This window comes from Amblyraja radiata, chromosome 11, assembly GCF_010909765.2.
Source record: "Amblyraja radiata isolate CabotCenter1 chromosome 11, sAmbRad1.1.pri, whole genome shotgun sequence".
Classification (NCBI taxonomy): domain Eukaryota; kingdom Metazoa; phylum Chordata; class Chondrichthyes; order Rajiformes; family Rajidae; genus Amblyraja; species Amblyraja radiata.
Window position 1 is genome coordinate 23,596,603 of NC_045966.1, and position 22,766 is coordinate 23,619,368.

At 42.9% G+C, this 22,766-nt stretch overlaps 1 protein-coding gene across 3 annotated transcripts in view; it reads right to left on the bottom strand.

Annotated features, from left to right (window-relative positions):
• Positions 1-20,417, bottom strand: part of simc1 (SUMO interacting motifs containing 1) — a 37,919-nt gene extending 17,502 nt beyond the window's left edge. Inside the window, exons 1-6 of one of the 3 annotated variants that reach the window (XM_033029498.1) lie at positions 16,671-16,685; positions 13,767-13,852; positions 8,989-10,002; positions 6,399-6,416; positions 3,599-3,864; positions 1,228-1,297 (exon numbers count right to left, since the gene is read on the bottom strand). In XM_033029498.1, coding sequence (XP_032885389.1) covers positions 1,228-1,297; positions 3,599-3,864; positions 6,399-6,416; positions 8,989-9,927 — 1,293 coding nt within the window. In that variant the 5' untranslated portion in view covers positions 9,928-10,002; positions 13,767-13,852; positions 16,671-16,685. Of the gene's footprint in view, positions 1-1,227; positions 1,298-3,598; positions 3,865-6,398; positions 6,417-8,988; positions 10,003-13,766; positions 13,853-16,670; positions 16,686-20,056 lie in introns of those variants that run through there. The other 2 variants (XM_033029496.1, XM_033029497.1) reach the window with 2 other exon arrangements.
• Between the last annotated feature and the right edge of the window lie 2,349 nt (positions 20,418-22,766).

Here is a 22,766-nt window from a genome sequence, read left to right on the forward strand (position 1 = left end):
GCAGTTCTTTCTTAAACATAATCATCCTGATTGTCACTTAAGAGTAGGAATAAAAACTGCTGACACTCTTTTGGTCTATAACAAGCAATAACTTTGAACGAGTAAAATTGTACAATAAAATGCAAGAGTTCTCATGAAATACAAAATAATGAGGCTAGAATTATACGCTTTTCCCAACAGTGTTTTGAATTTAAATATTCTGCATTAGTTTTGAGTGCTTAATTCTAGTTATGGCAGCTTTCCAGAAGTTTCCAGCCCCACATTAATGTGTGAATATTTGCAGGATGTAGCCTATTTAAATATAATGAAATATTTACTGGATCTTATTTAATAAAACCAGGCAAAATACCAGGAAGGCACTGCAACGGGTGGTGAAAACCGCTCAGCATATCATCGGTGCCCCGCTCTCTGCCATGGATGCCCTCCACTGCAAACAGTGTCTGAGACGGGCCGGGAAAATCATTAAGGACCCCTCTCACCCTAACCATGGACTATTTGCCCTCCTCCCATCAGGGAGGCGGTACAGGAGCCTCAGGTCTCGCACAAGCAGGCTGAGGAACAGCTTTTTCCAAAATACCATCACCCTGCTGAACTCACAGGCCCGACGCTAGCTATCTTTATACTCTTTTATCTGTATATATTCATTGCCTATGTACTAGTTTAATTCATCCACATTGCACATATTGTTTTAACCAGTATTACCTTGCACTCTGATTAGATGCTAAACTGCATTTTGTTGTACCTGTACTCGTATTTGTGCAATGACAATAAAGTTGAATCAAATCAAATTAATCAATTGTTTAAAGCATAACAATCGAGGTTGATGGAAATATATAAAAAGATAAGTGGCATAGATAGGGTAGACAGTCTGAGAAAGCTGGAAAAGTGGTGGAAGTTGGACAAAGCAAGTAATAGGTGGATACAGGTGAGGGGGTTTTGGCAGATGGGTGGACATGGCTAGGGATGAACAGGAGACAAAGGGTGTCAAATACAGATAATACTTACAACAGAGGTTCCACTATTATTCAAGATAGATATATCTTAGCTTCAACCTTTTCAGCAATTTGAGAACTGCTTATTAACAGAATATGTGATGAAAGTGAAAGATGTATGAAGTGTGTAAAAAAATGTAAAACAGATCAAAAAGTTGCTAAACTGCATTTTTCTAATACATTTAGAAGAATTTACATGATTATTAACTTTTTCAAAATGCAATCTCAGATTTACCTTGTTCTCCACATGGTAAGCCAGAAGTTCCCAGTCCCACTGCACTGTGTAAATATTTGCAGGATGTAGCCTATTTAAATAAAACCATTCATTAATCAATTGTTTAAATTGGAGGTGAAAGGAGACCTGATGAAAATATATGTAATTATGAGATGCCTATACAGTAAATAGGGTAGACAGCCTGAACCTTTCTCCTGGCGTGAAAATGTTAAAGACTAGAGGGCACAGCTTTAAGGTCAGAGAGAGTAAGTTTAAATGAGATGTGCGGGGCACGATTTTTGAGGAATTTGAGGAAGGACATTGTTGCTATTGTGGGAGTGCAGCGTAGGTTTACAAGGTTAATTCCGGGATGGTAGGACTGTCATATGCTGAGAGAATGGAGCAGCTGGGCTTGTATACTCTGGAGTTTAGAAGGATGAGAGGGTATCTTATTGAAACATATAAGATTATTAAGGGTTTGGACACGCTAGAGGCAGGAAACATGTTCCCAATGTCGGGGGAGTCACTGTTTAAGAATAAGGGGTAAGCCATTTAGAACGGAGATGAGGAAACACTTTTTCACACAAAGAGTTGTGAGTCTGTGGAATTCTCTGCCTCAGAGGGCGGTGGAGGCCGATTCTCTGGATACTTTCAAGGGAGAGCTAGATAGAGCTCTGAAAGATAGCGGAGTCAGGGGATATGGGGAGAAGGCAGGAACAGGGTACTGATTGGGGATGATCAGCCATGATTACATTGAATGGCGGTGCTGGCTCGAAGGGCTTACTCCTGCACCTATTGTCTATACAGAGAGTGGTAGCTACCTGGAACGCACTACCAGGGGTGGCAGTGGAAGCTGATATGATAGTGATGTTTAGTTTAGTTTAGTACAGAGATAAAGCACGAAAACAGGCCCTTTGGCCCACCGAGTCCGTACTGACCAGCGATCCCCGTTACACTAGCACACACCATGCACTATGGACAATTTACAATTTCTACCTAAGCTAATTGACCTACAAACCTGTGTGTATTTGGAGTGTGGGAGGAATCTGGAGCACACAGGTAAAACTCACGGGGAAAACATACAAACTCCGTACGTACAGCACCCGTAGTCAGGATCGAACCTGGGTTTCTGGCACTGCAAGGCAGCAACTCTTCAACTGCCCCACAGTGCTGCCCCTCTTTAAGTGGCTTTTACATAGGCACATGGATATGTAATGAGGGATATAGATAATCTCCTGCCCATTCATGTATATATATAAATGCCATTTAAAAATTGCCATCGCACCTCCACATCCCCATGGCAATGTACACTAGGCACCTACCACACTGTGCAAAAAACTTGCCTTGCAAATTTCATGTAAACCTTCCCCTCTCACCGTAAGAATATATCCTCTTTATTTGAAATTTCCACCCTATTTACACTATCGACGCCTCTCATAATTGTATATACTTCAGTCATGTCGTCCTTCAACATCCGACACCCTAGCAAAACCAATCCAAGATTGTCCAATTTCTCCTTATAGTTGATACACTCCATTCCAGGCAACATCCCGGGGACCAGAACAGCAAATAATACTGTAAATGTAGCCTAACCAAAGATTTATACGGCTGGAACGTTTATACTCAATGCCATGACCTTTAATACCCCGTCCACCTATGTTGCTGCTGTTTCTTTGAACTTGCTCCCCAAGATTCCTCTGTGCATCAATGCTCCCAGGAGTCCTGTCATTTACTGTATATCTTCTTCTTGCATTTGACCTCCAAAAATACACTTCATGCTTGTCTGGATAAAACCCCATCTGCCATTTCTCCTCTCAAATTTCCAAATGATTAATATCCTGCTTTGAAGTATTCCTCACTTTCCACATCTCCATCAAATTTTGTGTTACCTGCAAACTTGCTAATCAGCCAGCCTAGTTTCATCCAAATTTACTGTCATTTTTGACCAAGCCAATTATGGACCCAATTTACCAACTCAATGTGGATCCCACATGACTTAACAGATCTATTTATCTTTGTTGAAAATGAACTCAATGACGAACCTTTTCCTCTGATTATGACATTGTGACCCTTAGTGGCAGGTGCCTCAACTAGGAGAAACATCTAGAAATTTCCAAGTTTCAATAAGATCGCTTCTCATTTTTTTAAACTCTAAAGAATACAGAATACAAGATTGGTACCTTTTCCAGTAGCTTCCAACAGGGTCAAAGCATACAATATTATTAGTGAATCGTCAATACTTAAACTATTCTGGACACCTGTCCAAAAGTGACAGAATAGTACTTTCTGCAACGAGTCAACAGGCAAATTACCATTAATCATATTCATTACATTATTTGAAACTGTATGAACGTTAATTTACTAGATTAATGAAAACCAAACCATTACATACTGTTGGATCTTCATTAGGGTCATGTAAGTAGACATAATAGTGCTGGGGGGTTCGTTGCTCAGTAGTATCTTCTTGATTATATACTCCACTGCCTTCTGAGGTGGATAATGTTGAGGGGATACAAAGTCCATCAGAAACTGAAGGGTCCCTTGTGAAAAGTTTTCATCAATGGTGCTGTTTATCATACTGCACTGTCTTTGGGAGATCAGCTCTGGTTCCTTTGATATATTTCGGTAAGCTGCTGATGATTGAGAATTTTGGTTCATCTGATGGGAAGGGAGAAAAACAAACAATTGTGAAAAGCATGTTGGTCGCCAAGTTAGTGTAAAACAATTTGAAACACTCATCTACTGGTTTGTGCTTTGTCCTGACTAAGATGGTTGTACTGCTTTGTCCTGACTAAGGTGGTTGTACAGACATGGTCGAAAAGGCCAGGAGGTTCATGGAGATGAGAAAGATTGCTCGTCTCAGTCAATACTGAGTTAGCCAATCTCACCAGGAGTGCTTGATAGGCCTCCAGTTAGAAATGCACATCAGCCAGAGCTCCTATACCCTCTGGGTCATCTTGATTGAAACTGAGGCACGGTAAGAATGGGCCTTAGCTTGGCAGCCTCCACTCTTAAACAGAACTTGGTTTATAATTCGGTCACATTAGAATGGTGGACATACGGGGAAAGCATCAGATTGGGGTGATATCCCAGCCAGACATCAGTGCCTTCAGGAACAGCAAACATTTGTAAGAACTTCTTGAAATAAATAAGGAAATAAATCCTGAGAATTGGCAATTGCACTGGGAAATTAAATGTAAATACTGCAAACACTCACATATCTGCCACCCTTAGGGTAGTGGTGCTGGATTAGGAATTTTGGGGGGCTATTACATATTACATATTAATACCAACACACCACTTTATTTCACTTTTTATTAGATGTACAAAAGACTTTCTTGTGAGCCTGGTAAACTTAATGAGTGCAGGAAACGGGGTCCTGGCGAGTTCAAAGGATGCCCTGCAGAACCTGATGCTGAACCTGTGGAATTTTCAAACATTTATACGGCAGATTTTTTACATTTTACTGTATAACATTCCTATCTCTTCCCACTTACAAGTTATTGTCATCTCTTTACACTACCCACCTATGCTACATAGCCAGCAATCATTCCTGAATATCTGCCAACTCTGTGTTTGATTTAGCTGCTGGAGCTTGGTAACAGCATAATATTTCACCTCCTGCTATGAACTCAAGTACATAGACAAAATGTAATAAAAAAGGAACTTCAGATTTTGGTTCATACTAAAGATAGACACAAATTGCTGGAGTAACTCAGCGGATCAGGAGAAAATGGATAGGTGATGGATTGGATTGGGACCCTTCCTCAGACTCCAAAGAAGGTCTGAAAAAGGGTCCTGGCCTGAAACGTCATTTTCTCCAGAGATGCTGCCTGACCAGCCGAGTTACTCCAGCATTGTGTGTCTATCTGAAGTACATGAGGTGCCTGCTATAGGCAAACCTTGTGAGAATTAGAACACAGCATATTGTAAATTGTGCGAAAAGACAAGCTAATCTTATACAGTGCCCTCCATAATGTTTGGGGCTAAGACCCATCATTTATTTATTATACCCTTTAATAAAATCTGACAATGTGCACTTTAACCACATGTGATTTTTTCTATTACAAATCTCAAATTGTGGAGTACAGAGGCAAATAAATAAATGATGTGTCTGTCCCAAACATTATGAAGGGCACTGTATTGTTGTTGTTCATTTGGTAATCCTAACTGTCTTACACGATAAGGCTTTGATGTATTTATTACATGCAAATTACAAACTTCGCTTTTGCAAAGACAACTACAAAGTTAAAACGGAGTAAATCTTTAAAGACCTTTTAGTTTGCAGTTTTTGACATTACATAATCTGTAGCACATTCCCTGATTACCTACAAATAATTAGACAAAAAAACACTGATAAATGTTGGACTAAGTCTTCAGCACTCTCCACACTCTTCTAAGCAATAAAACTAATATCTTGTTAAATGGTCGACAGTAGCACTATTTGTTTGGGGTTAAAGCCCTGTCCCACTGTACGAGTGCATTCAAGTGCTCTCCCGAGTTAAAAAAAATATCAAACTCGTGGTAAGCACGTAGCGGGTACGTTGGAGCTCGGGGACGTCGCTTAGCGGCTTGTAACGCTAACGGCAGGTACTCAGGAAACGCGGTAAGCTCGGGAAGACTCGTGAAGATTTTTCTACATGTTGACAAATGTCCACGAGAGCCCCGAGTACCCACGAGCGCCCATTACCGTAAATCTCCGAGTTCGAATCAGGGCAAACTCGGGGCTCTTGAATGAACTCGTACAGTGGGACAGGGCTTTAAGTATGGTATGCTCCACTTATTGGCAACTCTCAGAAACATTCAATTGGGCAATTGCCTGCATAGAGGAAATAGGATATTTACTTTTGCTTGGACAAGATTCTTATTTGTGGGTTTATTTGGGGCTTCCCTCTTATTTATGCCAATGGATGGGAAAAGTGCAAAAACCATGAGACGGTGCAAGAAATTTGTTCCGAGGAAAGGCAAAGCGGACACAAAGCCAGGAGGTAAAAGAAAATGAAGAGATGGACCAAGCAGTAAAAAAATAAGAAAACAAATACAAGCTTGAACCACTGTAAAATTACTTCACAAAAGTTACAAGACCCAATAGAGAAGGTGACCCATCAGAATTTGAAAACACTTTAATCATTCACTGAAACAGAGTTTCTATCATCAAGAGGATATAATTTAGAAGTATCAATGCCACGTACCTGAAACGGATGCCACGGCTGCAGGAATAGTGTTTTAGAAATGTTCATTAGAGACATTAAATAAAACAATGTTCTTACTTAAAATCTATATGCCTAGAATTTATCTGTGCAACAGCAGAACAAAACAAAGACAAAAATGATGTGAACTTTGCATTCCCCAATTTTGCTCACCTTTTTTGGGGAGTTAACGCAGTCACTCATGATGTAAGATTTTTCTGTGCCCTGTGCTGTTTCCCCGTCTCACCCAAATAACATCACTGGAAATGCCTGAGATTCATTTCCAGTGAAACTTTCAACCACATTGCTCATGCTGCTCCCTCGGGTGCTGTCTGTGTGGAGTTTGCACTTTCTCCCTGTGATCGCAAGAGCATCCTCCAATGCCCCTTTCCCCCACGTTCCAAAGACACGTGGCTTTGTAGACTAATTGACCTCTATAAATTTCCCCTAATGTGTAGGGAGTGGATGAGAAAGTGGGATATCATAAAACTAGTGTGAACGGGTGATTGAAGGTCAGCATAGACTCAGTGGGATGAAGGGCCTATCATGACCATTGAGACCTGCAGCCAAATGACCTACCAGAGCCTCCAACTTACTATACCGTCTAACCATCCTATCACCAACTAGAAAGTGCTCCTGACTTGCCGTCTACCTCTTTGGAGACCCTCAGACTATCTTTTATCGGACTTTACTGGACTTTATCTTGCACTAAATGTCATTCCCTTTATCCATTATCTGTACACTGTGGAAGGCTTGATTATAATCATAGGTAGTCTTTTTGCTGACTGGATAGCACGCAACAAAAAGCCTTTCACTGTACTTCGGTACATGACAATAAACTAAACTAACTAACTCTCTTATAGTTATACCACAGTTATACACAGAGCACTGTACAAGTCTCTGCAAAACAAATCTAAATTAGGGGTAACCCAATCTGGGATTCCAGTCACCCTCAGGTGGTTTCAACAGGTCCCACCTCATAATTAACTGGAAGGAAATGCCTTAAGAAATTCTGCAACAAGAGGAATGATTGCCTCTTTTCATCACTTCAGGAGTGAAATGGTTCATCACTTCAGAAATCAATGACAAATATTTTTTTACAAAAAAGATGGGACCAAATAACTTCTCCACCTCTCCTTGCAGCTCAAACCACTGGAAGTAAGTAGCTCTAAAACGACTTCTACCACAAAAGAGACAACACCCGGGGGGAGTGTTAGCAGGGAATCAGTCTCAGCAACTTCGATGGAAGGGAAATGGTGAAGCTTTCCTGATGGCTGGGTGAAGATTCTGCACAGGCTTCTGAAGAGTTGTGTGTAGAAGCAGGATTGTACAGGATAGTGATAGGAATGCATCTACATGGGCTCTGTGCCCTTTATGAATGGCTGCACAATATTGAGGCCCTGCAATGCAACCAAATGCTCATTCCAGGTATAAATGCAAAAGTTCTGAAAGTAGAGGGTTGCCTACTTAATTGGCGGAACTTTTTTGTTCTTTTGCGATGCAGCAGTGGGGTGCAAAGTGTGCTAAGTGGCCTGCCTGCGCAGAGATAGCCTGCAAGGATCCTGAGGCAAGTTTTCAAGACCGATTTTGATTTTGAGAACAGCACATCTATTTCCAGCCTTGCTTCAGCTCAAGAGATGTGTAGGAAAGAACAGCAGATGCTGGTTTAAATCGAAGGTAGACACAAAATGCTGGAGTAACTCAGCGGGACAGGCAGCATCTCTGGAGAGAAGGAATGGGTGACGTTTCGGGTCGAGACCCTTCTTCAGATTGATGTCAGGGGAGAGGGCGGGACAGAGATAGAATGTAGTCGGAGACAGTAAGACTGGTGAGAGAACTGGGAAGGGGGAGGGGATGGAGAGAGAGGGAAAGCAAGAGCTATTTGAAGTTAGCGAAGTCAATGTTCATGCCGCTGGGGTGTAAGCTACTACCCAAGTGAGGTGCTGTTCCTCCAATTTGCGCTGGGCCTCACTCTGACAATGGAGGAGGCCCAGAACAGAAAGGTCAGATTGGGAATGGGAGGCTGAGCAACCGGGAGATCAGGTAGGTTAAGGCGGACTGAGCGGAGGTGTTCAGCCAAACGATCGCCGAGCCTGCACTTGGTCTCGCCGATGTACAGAAGTTGACACCTGGAACAGCAGATACAGTAGATGAGGTTGGAGGAGGTGCAAGTGAACCTCTACCTCACCTGACAAGACTGTCGGGGTCCTTGGATTGAGTCGAGGGGGGAGGTAAAGGGTCAGATGTTGCATCTACTGCAGTTGCAGAGATATCCATCCTATTGTTGTTACCGTACTTAATTATTCCACATAATGTGGATTTGATCATGTTACACTTAACACAATTAAACCAGGCACATTAAGAGGACAGATCTCACCCTAAGTTTCATGCAAATATTTAAATAGGGTTAGACCTCTCAAGGCAGAAATTCATGGTGAAACAACTTGGATATGAACCTCCTTTTGAAAATTTTCTTGTATCTCCATGTAAAGGACCACGCGAGATGATACCTTAAATGTATAGATCCGTAAGCGTTATATTATATTTCAGCCTTCAACCATTAGTGGCCATTTTAAAATTATGCATGTCTTACCTTGTGCCAATTTTCTTTTCTACGGCGCTTAACAAACAAGTGTTGAATTGGCACTCCCATAAAATAACGAAAACTTTGCAACAATTCTTTGTCTATTGAGCTGTTTGGCTTCACTTCCATAGCCTCATTTGAAGTCAGTGAACAGCTTTCAGACTTGTCTGATGAAAGAATCTGATCTTCAGGCCCATCCAAATCCAGTGCATTGTCCCATGCTTTGCTTTCCATTGGTAAAGAATGTAATTCACTTTCATTTGCCTTCTGTCTTGGAAGTTGCTTCCAAGGCTTCACCTCTGGTGCATTTATGTTGGGAGGATAGTGGTAAGTGCTCATTTCAAAATCCTCAGAGTTCTGAGGTATCAGTGGTGGTAGATCCTCAATATACATACTAAAGCCTGCCTCAGGTTCATCAAACGTGTGATCAGTTTCATCAAAGCCACTCTTAAGATAGTCTTCCAAAAGGCCTCCAGCACTACTTGGTGACGAACATGGAATATGTCCATCAGGTGAAAATGTTTCCAGAGATTCCACATCACTATTTATACTAGTGTCCATCGTCGAATCCACACTGCAAACAGAGCTGCTACTCATTTCACTTGATCTTCGACAGAAGTCCCCATTTGTTGCAGTGATGCAAGGATCCTTGCTTTCATCAGGGCCAATAAAGTCCAGTTCTGGCAATGGTTCGTCGTTGGAAAAGTTACTGGAAACTGAGAACAAATTCTCTTCAGTTAACGGTTCAATGGATAAAAGAGGAGGAGTTTTGAGGTCAGGTTCTTCCATGCCAACTACCCAGTCAGACCGTAACCCAAGAGACAGATGCTCTTCTTTACCATCTGTCAGATCATCATCGGAATCCAGCATAATATGATTCCAATTGCTAGAGGCAGGAATCTGTTGGCTTTGCTTTGCTTGGTAACAGTTTGGTGAATTGTCCCGCATACTTATTGTGTCTTCTTTAATGGCCTTCACTTGATTGTGCACTTCATTCTCATCTCCTGTCAAATCAATATTCTCCTGAAAGCAGAAAAAAAAAGAAATGTCCACGTATGTTTTTTTTGGAATTTAAGAAACCTGCTGCTTAACATAGAAACATAGAAATTAGGTGCAGGAGTAGGCCATTCGGCCCTTCGAGCCTGCACCGCCATTCAATATGATCATGGCTGATCATCCAACTCAGTATCCCGTACCTGCCTTCTCTCCATACCCTCTGATCCCCTTAGCCACAAGGGCCACATCTAACTCCCTCTTAAATATAGCCAATGAACTGGCCTCGACTACCCTCTGTGGCAGAGAGTTCCAGAGATTCACCACTCTCTGTGTGAAAAAAGTTCTTCTCATCTCGGTTTTAAAGGATTTCCCCCTTACCCTTTAAGGCACAATATGCTCAGACTACATCTCCAAACGGTCCGGAGATTCTGATAGTGATTGTCAGCTAAAACCCTGACCATCAATTACTTGGTGTCGTGTGGCAGCACAAATCCAATGACGATTCAGCCCGACTGAATTGAAGAGAAGGGACAGCAGCTTTGAATGAAAGGGTAATGAACCTGGATGTTAATTCCTCAGATTAGCAGCAGCACAGAACTTTTAGTGACAGCTTGTTACAAATAAGAAAGATGAAAAGTACAGGCAGCCTGTGGATTACGCAAGGATTCTATTCTTTGAGAACTGTCCATAAATGTATTTCTCCTTCATTTAGAAATGTCCATATGCTATTGTAACCCATATTGTATCACACTACATACACTTGCTATAATTCTATCATTTCATTTAATATTCACCTAAACACTACCTATAATTAAATTAATGGATTCTATACAGTATCCGGTCATTAATGAATATTACAAAACATATTTAGTCAGAGGGTGGTGAATCTGTGGATTTGTTTGCCACAGAAGGCGATGGAAGCCAAGTCAGTGGCTATTTTTAAGGCAGACAGATAGATTCTTGATTAGTACAGGTGTCAGAGGTTATGGGGAGATGGCAGGACAATGGGGTTCGGAGGGAGAGATGGATCAGCCATGATTGAATGGCGGAGTAGACGATGGGCTGAATGGCCTAATTCTACTCCTATTCCTTATGTCATTATATTATTATTATTGTTAAGACTAGCTAGAGAAATGCTTCAAAAGTGTATGGAAGAACTTGAGTCGTGAGATTTCCATAAGTTACGTCATCCATAATGTGCATAGTTCTGCACATTGTAGCATTAATGTTGCTGTTGGGCAGTCTGCTATATTGATGTCCGATTGTCACCTGGAGAAGTGGTAGAACTAATTTTAATTCAACCCCCCTAGATGGAAGTGGAGAGTCAGGGCATTTTAATAAAATGTTTCACATAATACCACTTTAAAAGACCGATTAACAAAAATGCTGATGAATCGGAAATGTCATAGAAACATAGAAAATAGGTGCAGGAGGAGGCCATTTGGCCCTTCGAGCCAGCACCGCCATTCATTGTGATCATGGCTGATCATCCCCAATCAATAACCAGTGCCTGCCTTCTCCCCATATCCCTTGATTCCACTAGCCCCTAGAGCTCTATTTAACTCTCTCTTAAATCCATCCAGTGATTTGGCCTCCACTGCCCTCTGTGGCAGGGAATTCCACAAATTCACAACTCTCTGGGTGAAAAGTTTTTTCTCACCTCAGTCTTAAATGGCCTCCCCTTTATTCTAAGACTGTGGCCCCCTGGTTCTGGACACCCAACATTGGGAACATTTTTCCTGCATCTAGCTTGTCCAGTCCTTTTATAATTTTATATGTTTCTATAAGATCCCCCTCATCCTTCTCAACTCCAGTGAATACAAGCCTAATCTTTTCAATCTTTCTTCATATGACTGTCCCGCCATCCCAGGGATCAATCTCGTGAACTTATGCTGCACTGCCTCAATCACAAGGATGTCCTTCCTCAAATTAGGAGACCAAAACTGTACACAATACTCCTGATGAGGTCTTACCAGAGCCCTATACAACTGCAGAAGAACCTCTTTACTCCTATACTGAAATCCTCTTGTTATGAAGGCCAACATTCCATTAGCTTTCTTCACTGCCTGCTGTACCTGCACGCCAACTTTCAGTGACTGGGGTACAAGGACACCCAGGTCTCGCTGCACCTCCCCCTTACCCAAACTAATCCCATTGAGATAATAATCCCTTGTTTTTGCCGCCAAACTGGCTAACCTCACATTTATCTATATTATACTGCATCTTCCCACTCACTCAACCTGTCCAGGTCACCCTGCAACCTCCTAACATCCTCTTCACAGTTCACACTGCCACCCAGCTTTATGTCATCCGCAAACTTGCTAGTGTTGCTCCTAATTCCCTCTTCCAAATCATTAATATATATGGTAAACATTTGCGGCCCCAACACCGAGCCTTGCGGCACTCCACTCGCCATTGCCTGCCATTCTGAAAAGGACCCGTTCACTCCTACTCTTTGCTTCCTGTCTGCCAACCAATTTTCTATCCATGTAAACACCCTACCCCCAATACCATGCACGCTCATTTTAGTCACCAGTCTCCCATGCGGGACCTTATCAAAGGCTTTCTGAAAGTCTAGATACACTACATCCACTGGCTCCCCTTCATCCATTTTACTTGTCACATCCTCAAAAAATTTCAGAAGATTAGTCAAGCATGATTTCCCTTTCATAAATCCATGTTGACTTGGACTAATCCTTTTACTGCTATCCAAATGCCCCATTATTACCTCTTTAATAATTGACTCCAGCATCTTTTCCACCACCGAAGTCAGGCTAACTGGTCTGTAATTCCCCGTTTTCTCTCTCGCTTCTTTCTTGAAAAGTGGGATAACATTAGCTATCCACCAATCCACAGGAACTGATCCTGAATCCATTGAACATTGGAAAATGATCACCAATGCGTCCACTATTTCTAGTGCCACCTCCCTGAGGACCCTGGGATGCAGACCATCCGGCCCAGGGGATTTATCATCCTTCAGTCCCATTAGCCTACCCAATACTATTTCTCGCCTAATGAAAATTTCTTTCAGTTCCTCTACCCCCTTAGATCCTCTGTCCTCCAGTACATCTGGGAGATTGTTTGTGTCTTCCTTAGTGAAGACAGATCCGAAATACCTGTTCAACTCTTCTGCCATTTCCTTATTACCCATAATAATTTCACCCGTGTCTGCCTTCAAGGAACCCACATTTGACTTTGCTACTCTTTTTCCCTTAACATATCTAAAGAAGCTTTTACTATCCTTCTTTATATTCCTGGCTAGCTTCCCCTCGTACTTCATCTTTTCAGCCCATATTGCCCGTTTTGTTTCCTTCTGTTGTCCTATGAATGTTTTCCAATCCTCTGGCTTCCGGCTACTCTTTGCTGTGTTATACATCTTTTCTTTTAGTTTTATTCTATCCCTAACTTCTCTTGTCAGCCACAGTTGCCTCCTACTCCCCTTAGAATATTTCTTCCCTTTTGGAATGAAATGATCCCTCGTCTTCCGGATTATGCCCAGATGTCAATGTCAACTTGGATAAAAATTTGACAGTGGAACACTTTAAAAAATATACATGTAACGTCATCATTCAGAGTGGTGAATGCAGGAGTTGGAGTATCATGTTACAACTGTACACAACATTGGCAAGGCTCCATTTGGAGTGATGTGTACAGTTCCAGTCGGCCTACTTAGAATTTCTGTGACATGATAGCAACTCAAAGATTCATTTTGAGACCTCATATTTACACTCACTGATTTTAATTTAAAACTCTGAATGCTTGCTCATTTCTAATCTGTTACCAAAACTTACAGTACTGGCCCTGACAGCAACTCAATTGGTATTCAGAAAAATCTCAGCCACTGCAGGATTCAAGAGTCAAGAGTTTTTCATAGGTCCTGAAATGGAACAATGAAATTCTTACTTGCAACAGCATAACATATGTGTAAACATAGAACTCTGTAAAACCTATAATAAACAGCAACAAAAAGTTCAAAAAAAACAAACAGAAAAATAAATAGACAATAGTGCAAAGTCAATGTCCACAAGTCTATTTAGTTCGGAGCCTATTTGGATGTGGTGGTGTTTAATAGGCAGATGGTTGCAGGGAAGAAGCTGTTCCTGAACCTGGACGTTACAGTTTTCAGGCTTCTATACCTATTGATATATGATCCTACTGGATCAATTCCTGTTTGGGTTGGCAGTAGAGCTTTTAGATTAATACTTCCCTTATGATCCTTGTAGTCAATTATTCAAAGCCATTAACAGAAGCCATTTTTGAATAGAGCAAAAGAGACAACGGTAGTTAATAGAAAAGGCCAATGCCAATTCTTGTACCTCTTTGAAATAACAGATTAGGTGGATGGGAGCAGCAGACAAGGGTTAACTCTTAGATCTATCCAAGGAGCTGCGCCCACTATACCTCTGTGGGATGTGCTGTCTCACATGCAGTGATCAGGTTTGTGTGATCGCTGGTTGGTGCGGACTCAACAGGCCGAAGGGCCCGTTTCCACACTATCTCTATAAAAAATAAATAAATAAATAAAACAGAGCCGTCAAAGATACCAAATAATGAATTATCTCCGGTTTAACTAAGATTTAAATTACTTTGGATGACTTTAATCGCTTTGTTTCCAACTTTGTTAGTTCATTTAGAATTATTGCATTGTATGAATTAGTTAATTCCCTTGCAGTTGGTAGCCTCCACTCCAATTAATGGCCTGGCACTCACAATGGCAAGTCCAACTAGGTACAGCATGTTGGTGCAGGTTCCCCACCGGAAGCGATAAGGAATCTCCACAGCTTTGTGTCCCCATGCTTCACTCTGTCAAGTCCGATTAAAGCATTTCTGCTCTCACCTTTCTCCAATAGGGGGTCCACTACCAGGGCGCTGTTGGCAAATTAACCGTGGACATTTGACCACAACTTTTGGACTTCTAAAGTTCACGTCCATAAGCAGAAATTCCCAAGTTGCTTGCCCAAGTTCCTAGTGTGGCTGATGTTATCCTGAAAAATCTAGGCCAATATATTAGCCATTTGATCTCAAACTGTCTGTTACATATAACATATGTAGAAAACTTACTGGTGCTCCAGAATCTTTTTATAAGTACGAATCGAAACAAAGAATTGTGCTGTCATTGCATTCTAAATACAAAATTACAATTGGGAGCTTTGATGTCATAATTTATAGTTTAAAGCCAGTTCTCTTTGTTTATATTCAACAATTGAATTTGATGAGCAAAAAAAAAAAAATGTTATTGTAAACCTACATAAGGAGATGATATTTTTTCATGTGATCTTCATCGTGAAGGGTAAGATTGGCAAGAATAGGAAGATCTGGATAAGAGATGTAGAGAGGCTGGTCAAGAAAACAAACAGGCATGTGCCACATAAAGGAAGCTGGGATCAGGTGAATCTCTTCAGGAATATATGGTGTGTCGGGGTATACTTAAAAAGGAAATCAGGAGGGCAAAGCGGGACATGGGATAGTTATGGCAAAGGAGAATCCAAAAAGATTCTACAAGTATATCCAGTGCACAAGAGCAAGCAGAGAGAGAAGAGCACCCCTTTAAGGTCAATGAGGCTGTCTATGTGTGAAAGCACAAAAGGGGCAGTGAGAGGTAACAAGAGGGCAATCTTCATTGTATTTACTGTGAACAAAGACACGGATGCTGGTGAATCGGTGGAAGGTAATAGCGTTGTTCACATTGGAGAAGAGGAGGTACTGGAGGTCTGTAAATGCATTAAGGTTGATACATCCCCAGGATTTGATCAAGTATATCCTCGGACAGTGTGGGGAGCTAGGGAGAAGATTTGCAGGCAAAACTGGCAGGCAGAGAAATTTGTAGCATTGATAGCGATGGATAAGGTACTGGAAGTCTGGAAGGTGGTTAATGTTGTGCCTCTATTTAAGAAAAGCTACAAGTAAAAGCCTGAGAAATATAGACCAATGTTCCTTAAATCAATAGTGGGGAAGTTACTGGAGGGGATTCTGAGATATAGGAATCATATGCATTTGTAAAAGCAAGACTAATTAGAGATAATCATTGTAGCTTTGTGTGTGGGAAATCATGTTACACCAATTTGATTGAGTTTTTTGAAGTGACCAGGAAGATTGATAAGAACAGTGACATCTACATGGTCTCTGACAAGGTATGGCATGGTAGGTTGGTTTGGAAGATTAGATCACATGGAATCTAGGACAAGCTAGCCAACTGGATACAAAATTGGTTTGAAGGTTGGAAACAGAGGGTGGTGGTAGAGGGTTATTTTTTCAGACTGGAGATCTGCAACAAGTAGTTGCTACAGGGATCGCTGCTGCGTCCATTGTTGTTTGAATGTCAATTTGGCAATTTCGGAACGTTACAGAGTTGGTACGTTTGCGGTCGACACTAAAATTGGTGGTATAGCGGATAATTAATGAAATTATTCAATTATTTCATTGATCAACAGGGCCAAAGGGTGAGGAATGGCAGATGGAGTACAATTCAGCTACACACAAGGTGTTGCATTTAGGTGGAACAAACCTGAGTAGGACCTATACAAAATTTGATAGGGGGCCCAGTGTAATGAAATATATGCAGGATTCAAGGATTCAGATCAATTAATGGAGAAAGAACACCCTGAAGAGCACAAATAACAATTTATTAAAGCAAAATAGAAGTAAAGTACAGAAAAACTATCAATAAAGTAACAATACAAAATAACAGGTCTCACACCCCTCTGTGAGACTTGTCTGTACTGGCTGGCCACACACCACGGTCCAAGCTCCCTCTTTCCCTCTGGGTAAAGTTCATCTCTCTCTCCCCGAAGGTGAAGCTTCACTCTAACGTTGGAAGCATGCACTTATATAACTTTATCTCTAAGAAGAACTGGTGACTACGTGCCAAAACTAGCTATCCTCCTATGTACCATAATGGCATGAGTTATGTGTACTGTCAGGCGCTGAGCTAGTCTTGGATGTCTCTAGGAAGACAAAGCATTATCTTAGTGATTTCGCAGGTAGCCACATCATTTTCTGGTCCCTTCATGTTAGCCTAGGCCAGGGGTGTCAAACTACCGGGCTGCATTCGGCCCGCAAAGGGGTCCAATCCGGCCTGCGGGATGATTTGGGGAAATAAAAGTATATTCACAACCATTTATTATGTATCTGTATACTGTACACCGAAGATAGTGGCAAAAATGCTGGAGTAACTCAGCGGGACAGGCGGCATGCCAGAGGTGAGAATGAACATTTGACAATTAATTAAACTGTTCACTTGATTTGGGTGGCGGCACCTCGAGCAGCAACCACTGCGCATGCGCGCGGCGGGTGGGGGAGCGCAAGGATGCGCAGCCGCCATTTGAATCGGGCTGGCGGTTGGATGCGCCCCCCCCCCCAGCGCCGCCATGGATGTTCCCGGCGCCCGGTTCATCATCGCCATCGGCGGCTGCCTCCTCACTGCGCTGATGGCGGTCGCTCCCGACCCTCAGGGTGGAGCGCAGTATCCCTCCGGACATTGTCTGTCAGCAGGTGAGGCATCACCTAAATTTGACGACCACCCGATGCGCCGCCTCCCAGACCAAACACCCCCTCCTCCCCAGACCAGACACCCCCCTCCCCCATTTGACACCCCCCTCCTCCCCAGACCAGACATCCTCTCCCAGACCAGACATCCCCATCCCAGAACAGACAACCCCCCCTCCCCAGACCAGACACCCCCCTCCCCCCCAGTCTAGAGGCTAACTGTGTTCATTGTCTGAGTTTGATTGCTGGAAGCAGGCTAATAAAAATTAGGTGCAGTGGTATAGCCTACATTTACAAATTGTTTATTTAGGTCTACATTTGTGTCTACTAATGTTCGATTTCAAATGGTTTATTAATGGGAAGGGTGTGGCTCCCAAAACAATCTTAGCCAAAATAGCATAGTTTTATCTTTCTCATCACAACTTTCTTGTAGCCCATGACTGTGTTAATTCCAATCATAAAAGTAATGCTTGCTAGGCAACCTTCTTCACAAGAAACAAAATTCGTAAAGTGAAACACTTTGTATTTATAGCAGAAACTGAGACACATGAGAGCAGGTTGAAAAAACGAAGGCAACAAAAGCTGTGCGGCCCTCATGAAGTCGCATTTTGCCCAATCCGGCCCGTGACCTAGGCATTCTTCATTCTTCTTGTTTTCCTATGCAGTGTGGAAATGTGGCACTGTTAATGTAGCTGACAACAACATTTTAGCTGACACAGTCTGCTTAACCCTTACATTACACCTTGGGGAGTGTTGTAGAAGAGAGAGACCCAGGACTATGGGTACATAGTTCTATGAAGGTGGTGACAAAAGTAGACAGGATGGTGAAGAAGGTGTTTAATACACTTTCCTTAATCGGTCAGTGTTTTGAGTGCGGGAGTTGGGGCATTACTTTATAGCTGAACAGGACAATGGTAAAGCCCTATTTGAAATGCTGTGCATAGCTCTTGTCACTCTGCTATAGGAAGGATGTCATTAAACTGGAAAGGGTGCAAAATAATTTACAAGGATATTGTATAGTCTGGAGTATTTGAACAATCAGAAGCAGATGGTTAGACTGGGTCTTATTTCCATGGCATGTAGGCTTATTTCCGTGGCATCTGTGCCACAGAAGGCAATGGAGGCCAGTTCACTGGATGTTTTCAAGAGTTAGATAGAGTTCTTTGGGCTAACGGAATCAAGGGATATGGGGGGAAAGCAGGAACGGGGTACTGTTTTTGGATGATCAGCCATGATCATATTGAATGGCAAATTGGTCAGCAAAAGCTCATAAGCTATAGGAGCAGAATTAGGCCATATATCCCATCAAGTCTACTTCACCAGTCAATCATGGCTGAACTACCTTCCCTCTCAACCCTATTCTCCTGCTTTCTCCTTGTAACCTTTGACACCCTTACTAATCAAGAACCTGTCAATCTCTGCTTTAAAAAATATCCATTGACTTGGCCTCCACAGCCTTCTGTGAATTCCTGATTCACCACCCTCTGACTAACAAAATTCCTTATCTCCTTTCAAAAGTTCATGTCATATTCTGAGGCTGTGCCCTCTTGTCTTAGGCTCTCCCACTAGTGGAAACATCTCCAAATCCACTCTATCCAGGCCTTTCACTTTGCAGTAAGTTTCAACGAGGTCCTCCCTCATCCATCCATCCTTCAGTGAGTGCAGGCTCAGAGCCGTCAAAAATTCATCATATGTTAACCCAATCATCCCCAGGATCATTCTCGTAATGGACAAGTTGGGTCAAAGTTCCTGTGCTGTATAGCTTTCTTACTCTTTAATGGGGGAGCAAGAACGCTAAGATCTGTTGAAGAATCTTTAAACACAGAAGTTGCCTGACCTGCTGTGTGTTTCCAGCAATAAAAATCTAGATTTCCAGTGCCTGCTGGTTTTGATTTTCTCAAAAAGAAATGGCAAGGGTCAAAAAGATTAAAAAGGGACTGAAAGTTGTGTGAATACCAGCTGAGGCTTCTGTCATCCAACACTGTTTACCTGCAAAATACCTACCAAGTGCTGCAGTAACAAAGCGGGTCAGGCAGCATCTCTGGAGAACATGGATCTATGTTCTTGATCAGACAGCTACTCTGTAGAACATGGATCCAGAGGGCCAGGCAGGTCTCTCTAGAACGTGGATCCATGTTCTTGGTCAGGCAGCATCTCTGAAGAAAATGGATCCAAGTTTTGGTCTGGCAGCATCTCTGAAGAAAATTGATCCATGTTCTACAGAGATGTTGCCTGATCCTCTGAGTTACTGCAGCATGAGTTTCACCCGTTGAGTTTCCCCAGCATTTTTGTCTACCTTCGATTTTCCAACATCTGCAGTTCCTTCTTAAACAAAACTCTGAGTTACTCCAACACGTTGTGTCTTTTTTGTAAACCAGCATGTGCAGTTCCTTGTATCTACTGTTTACTCGGAACTTGCCAGGACTGGGCTGCATTGTTTGATGTCTAAACATTGTCACTGGGCCCGATGTGCGCATCCCAGTGACGTCACGGAGGCCGCCAGCATAAATTATGGCGGCGCCCTGTCCCGGCACGGCAGTCGGATGTACTCAGACACTTCCGCTTCGGATCGGTTACAAACGGTGCGCGCACTCACCCCCACGGCGCGGAGCGGCCCCCGGACCCGGCTCCGGCTCCACTCCGAGCAGGTGTGTCGCGGCCGACACATCCCGCACGTCTCGCTCTTCACCACCCGGGCCATCACAGTCACCCCCACAATCTCCACGTCGGAGTCGGAGCCGGAGCCGGAGCCGATCTCGATGACGTCCCCCATGTCTCCGCTCCCCCGCCCCACCCTCAGAGGTGTCGCCGCGGCTCCGTCCGAGCTTCAGCCGCGCCGTTTTTCCCCGATGGCGAGAGGGACTTGCGGAATGGACGGGAGACGGTGGTTTGGCCGCCAGCAACCGAGTAGCCTGCCGCCATGTTTCACACTGGCCCGGGAGCTTCCTCACTACCGCCTCCTGCGGCCGAGCCCAGCACTGCGGCAGCGTCACACCCTGCAAGCACCTAATCCCTGCCAATGTCCTACCCAGCAGCCTGAAGGGGCTGTCCCACTTGGGCGACCTAATTGGCGAGTTTAGAGAGTATGAAAAATGACATGTTGAAGACCTCCTTTGACTATGTTGAAGACTAGCTTCAACTAGCTATGACAACCTTCAACTACCTTCGATTACCTCCGACTAACATGCCGACCTACTACGACTAAACCTACGAGTAAATAAAGTATAGCTTTTTTCCATTGGGTCCTTTTTTTACTCGCGGGCATTTTTTAACATTGAATAAACAGCCGCGACCTAGCTGAGGCCTTTAGTACGCGGAGACCACTCTCGAGCATGAAGACCTCGTGTCGACCATGCTCCGAGTATGAGTCGAGGGCAAACTCGCCAGAAATCGCGGATTAGGTCGCCCAAGTGGGACAGGCCCAAGGGGCTGTCCCACTGCGGCGACCTAATCTGCGAGTTTAGACGAGTTTGCCCTCGACTCAAACTCGCAGCATGGTCGACACGTTGTCCTAGGAGGTCCTATGAGGTCACTGGAACTCAAAGATACTAGAGGAGCAAGATAGACCACTCAACGAAAAAGCCGTAGTACAGTCATGGGTAATTTTTTCGCGCCATTTTAGGAATCAAATATACGAGGGTTTTTTTTTAATGGGCTTCTGTCATGGCGTCCACATCTACCAGCGTAGCGAACCGTTCTGCTATAGTCCTCGACTCGCCAATGTAAGCGATTCAAGCACTTTATAGCAGTCTTTCTTCAGGTTCCCCACTAAATACGAAAGGTGAGAAAAAAATTATAACTTTCTGCCTTAAGGCCTGCCCGATCTTCTATAGCTCAGATCGCAGAGCCGGGGGTCGCCAGAAGAATTGCTCTGATCGCTGGCCCGCGGATTATAACACCCTGAAGCGGCGGTGTGCGGAGCTTCTAGTCGCGGGGGCAGCGTGCACTTTCCCTCGCGGAGTCTGGGATTCCTCGCCGGAGAAGAGCTCTGACCACCGGCCCGCGGTCTATAACATCATGAAGCCCCGGTCTCCAGTAGGAGGCGGCCGATTCAGGACCTCAAAGCCGTGGAGATCCTGAATCGGCTTGTGTTTAAGCCGGTTTGAAATTGTGTTTAAAATACAGGATAAATGGTGTTAAAGATACACAATGTACGCGGATCAATGGTGTTTAAAATACACGATAAATGGTATTAAATATACACAATGTACACGGATCAGTGGTGTTTCAAATACATGATAAATGGTGTTAAATATACACAATGTTCACGGATCAATGGTGTTTAAAATACATGATAAATAGAGTTATAGGGAACAATGACATGCCACGAGGAGCACACATTAAAACCTTAATTTCCTTCCGAATGTATGATGACTGTAACATATATAATTCTATTCTTATGATCCCGACAATGTATTATATTATATAAGACATTTTTTGGTACATGAGCAAGTTATTAGAAAGTCTTATTTTATAGATCTAGACTTAGCACAATAATAAAGGTAGACAAAAATGCTGGAGAATTTCTCCAGCATTTTTGTCTACCTTCGATTTTCCAGCATCTGCAGTTCCTTCTTATACAATAATAAAGGTATCAATTTTTACACTGCTGTACATTTTTGGTTTTGTTCTTGTTGTAAGGCATGCATGGTATTGTAAGCTCTTCTACATTTAAGATAAATCAAGTCGTCAAGTCGCCCAGATAGGACAATGACATTCTTGCTTTGCTTCAGCACAATAGAATATAGTAGGCATGAATACAGAATTTATTCAGTAGGCATAAGTTGACCTATTAGAGGAAAAATTTGTTCTTATAAGTTAATTCTATTTGATATTTTGCTGTAATTTCAGATGTTGACAGTGGGTCCAGAATACTCGTTGATAAGATCTCCTACAGCGATCTACAGAGTACGTGTCAAAGAACTGCTGTCTTTGTTCTGAACACCCTGTATATCTCACACATAAAACAATAAATTATGTAAATCTTACCATAAATGACAGAAATGAAAAGTGTTATCCTTGTTTATGAATTTTGATGTAGAATGATTTAAAATTGAGTGGACTGATGCAATATACTGCTAACCCACAAATGTTTAGTTATGAGATATTCACATTTAAAAACTCACTCAGTGGCTGCGAGCGGCCGCCGGGACCGGACAGCGGAACTGCAGCTAGACCCGGGGCTCGCAGGTGACCTGAGAAGTGCACCAATCCCGGAGGGTCCTGGCCCCTATGCAAAAAAGGCTGCGGACCCCTGGAATAAACCAAACCCTCGATCCTGTCCCGCCATTCTTTTTTCAAAATTT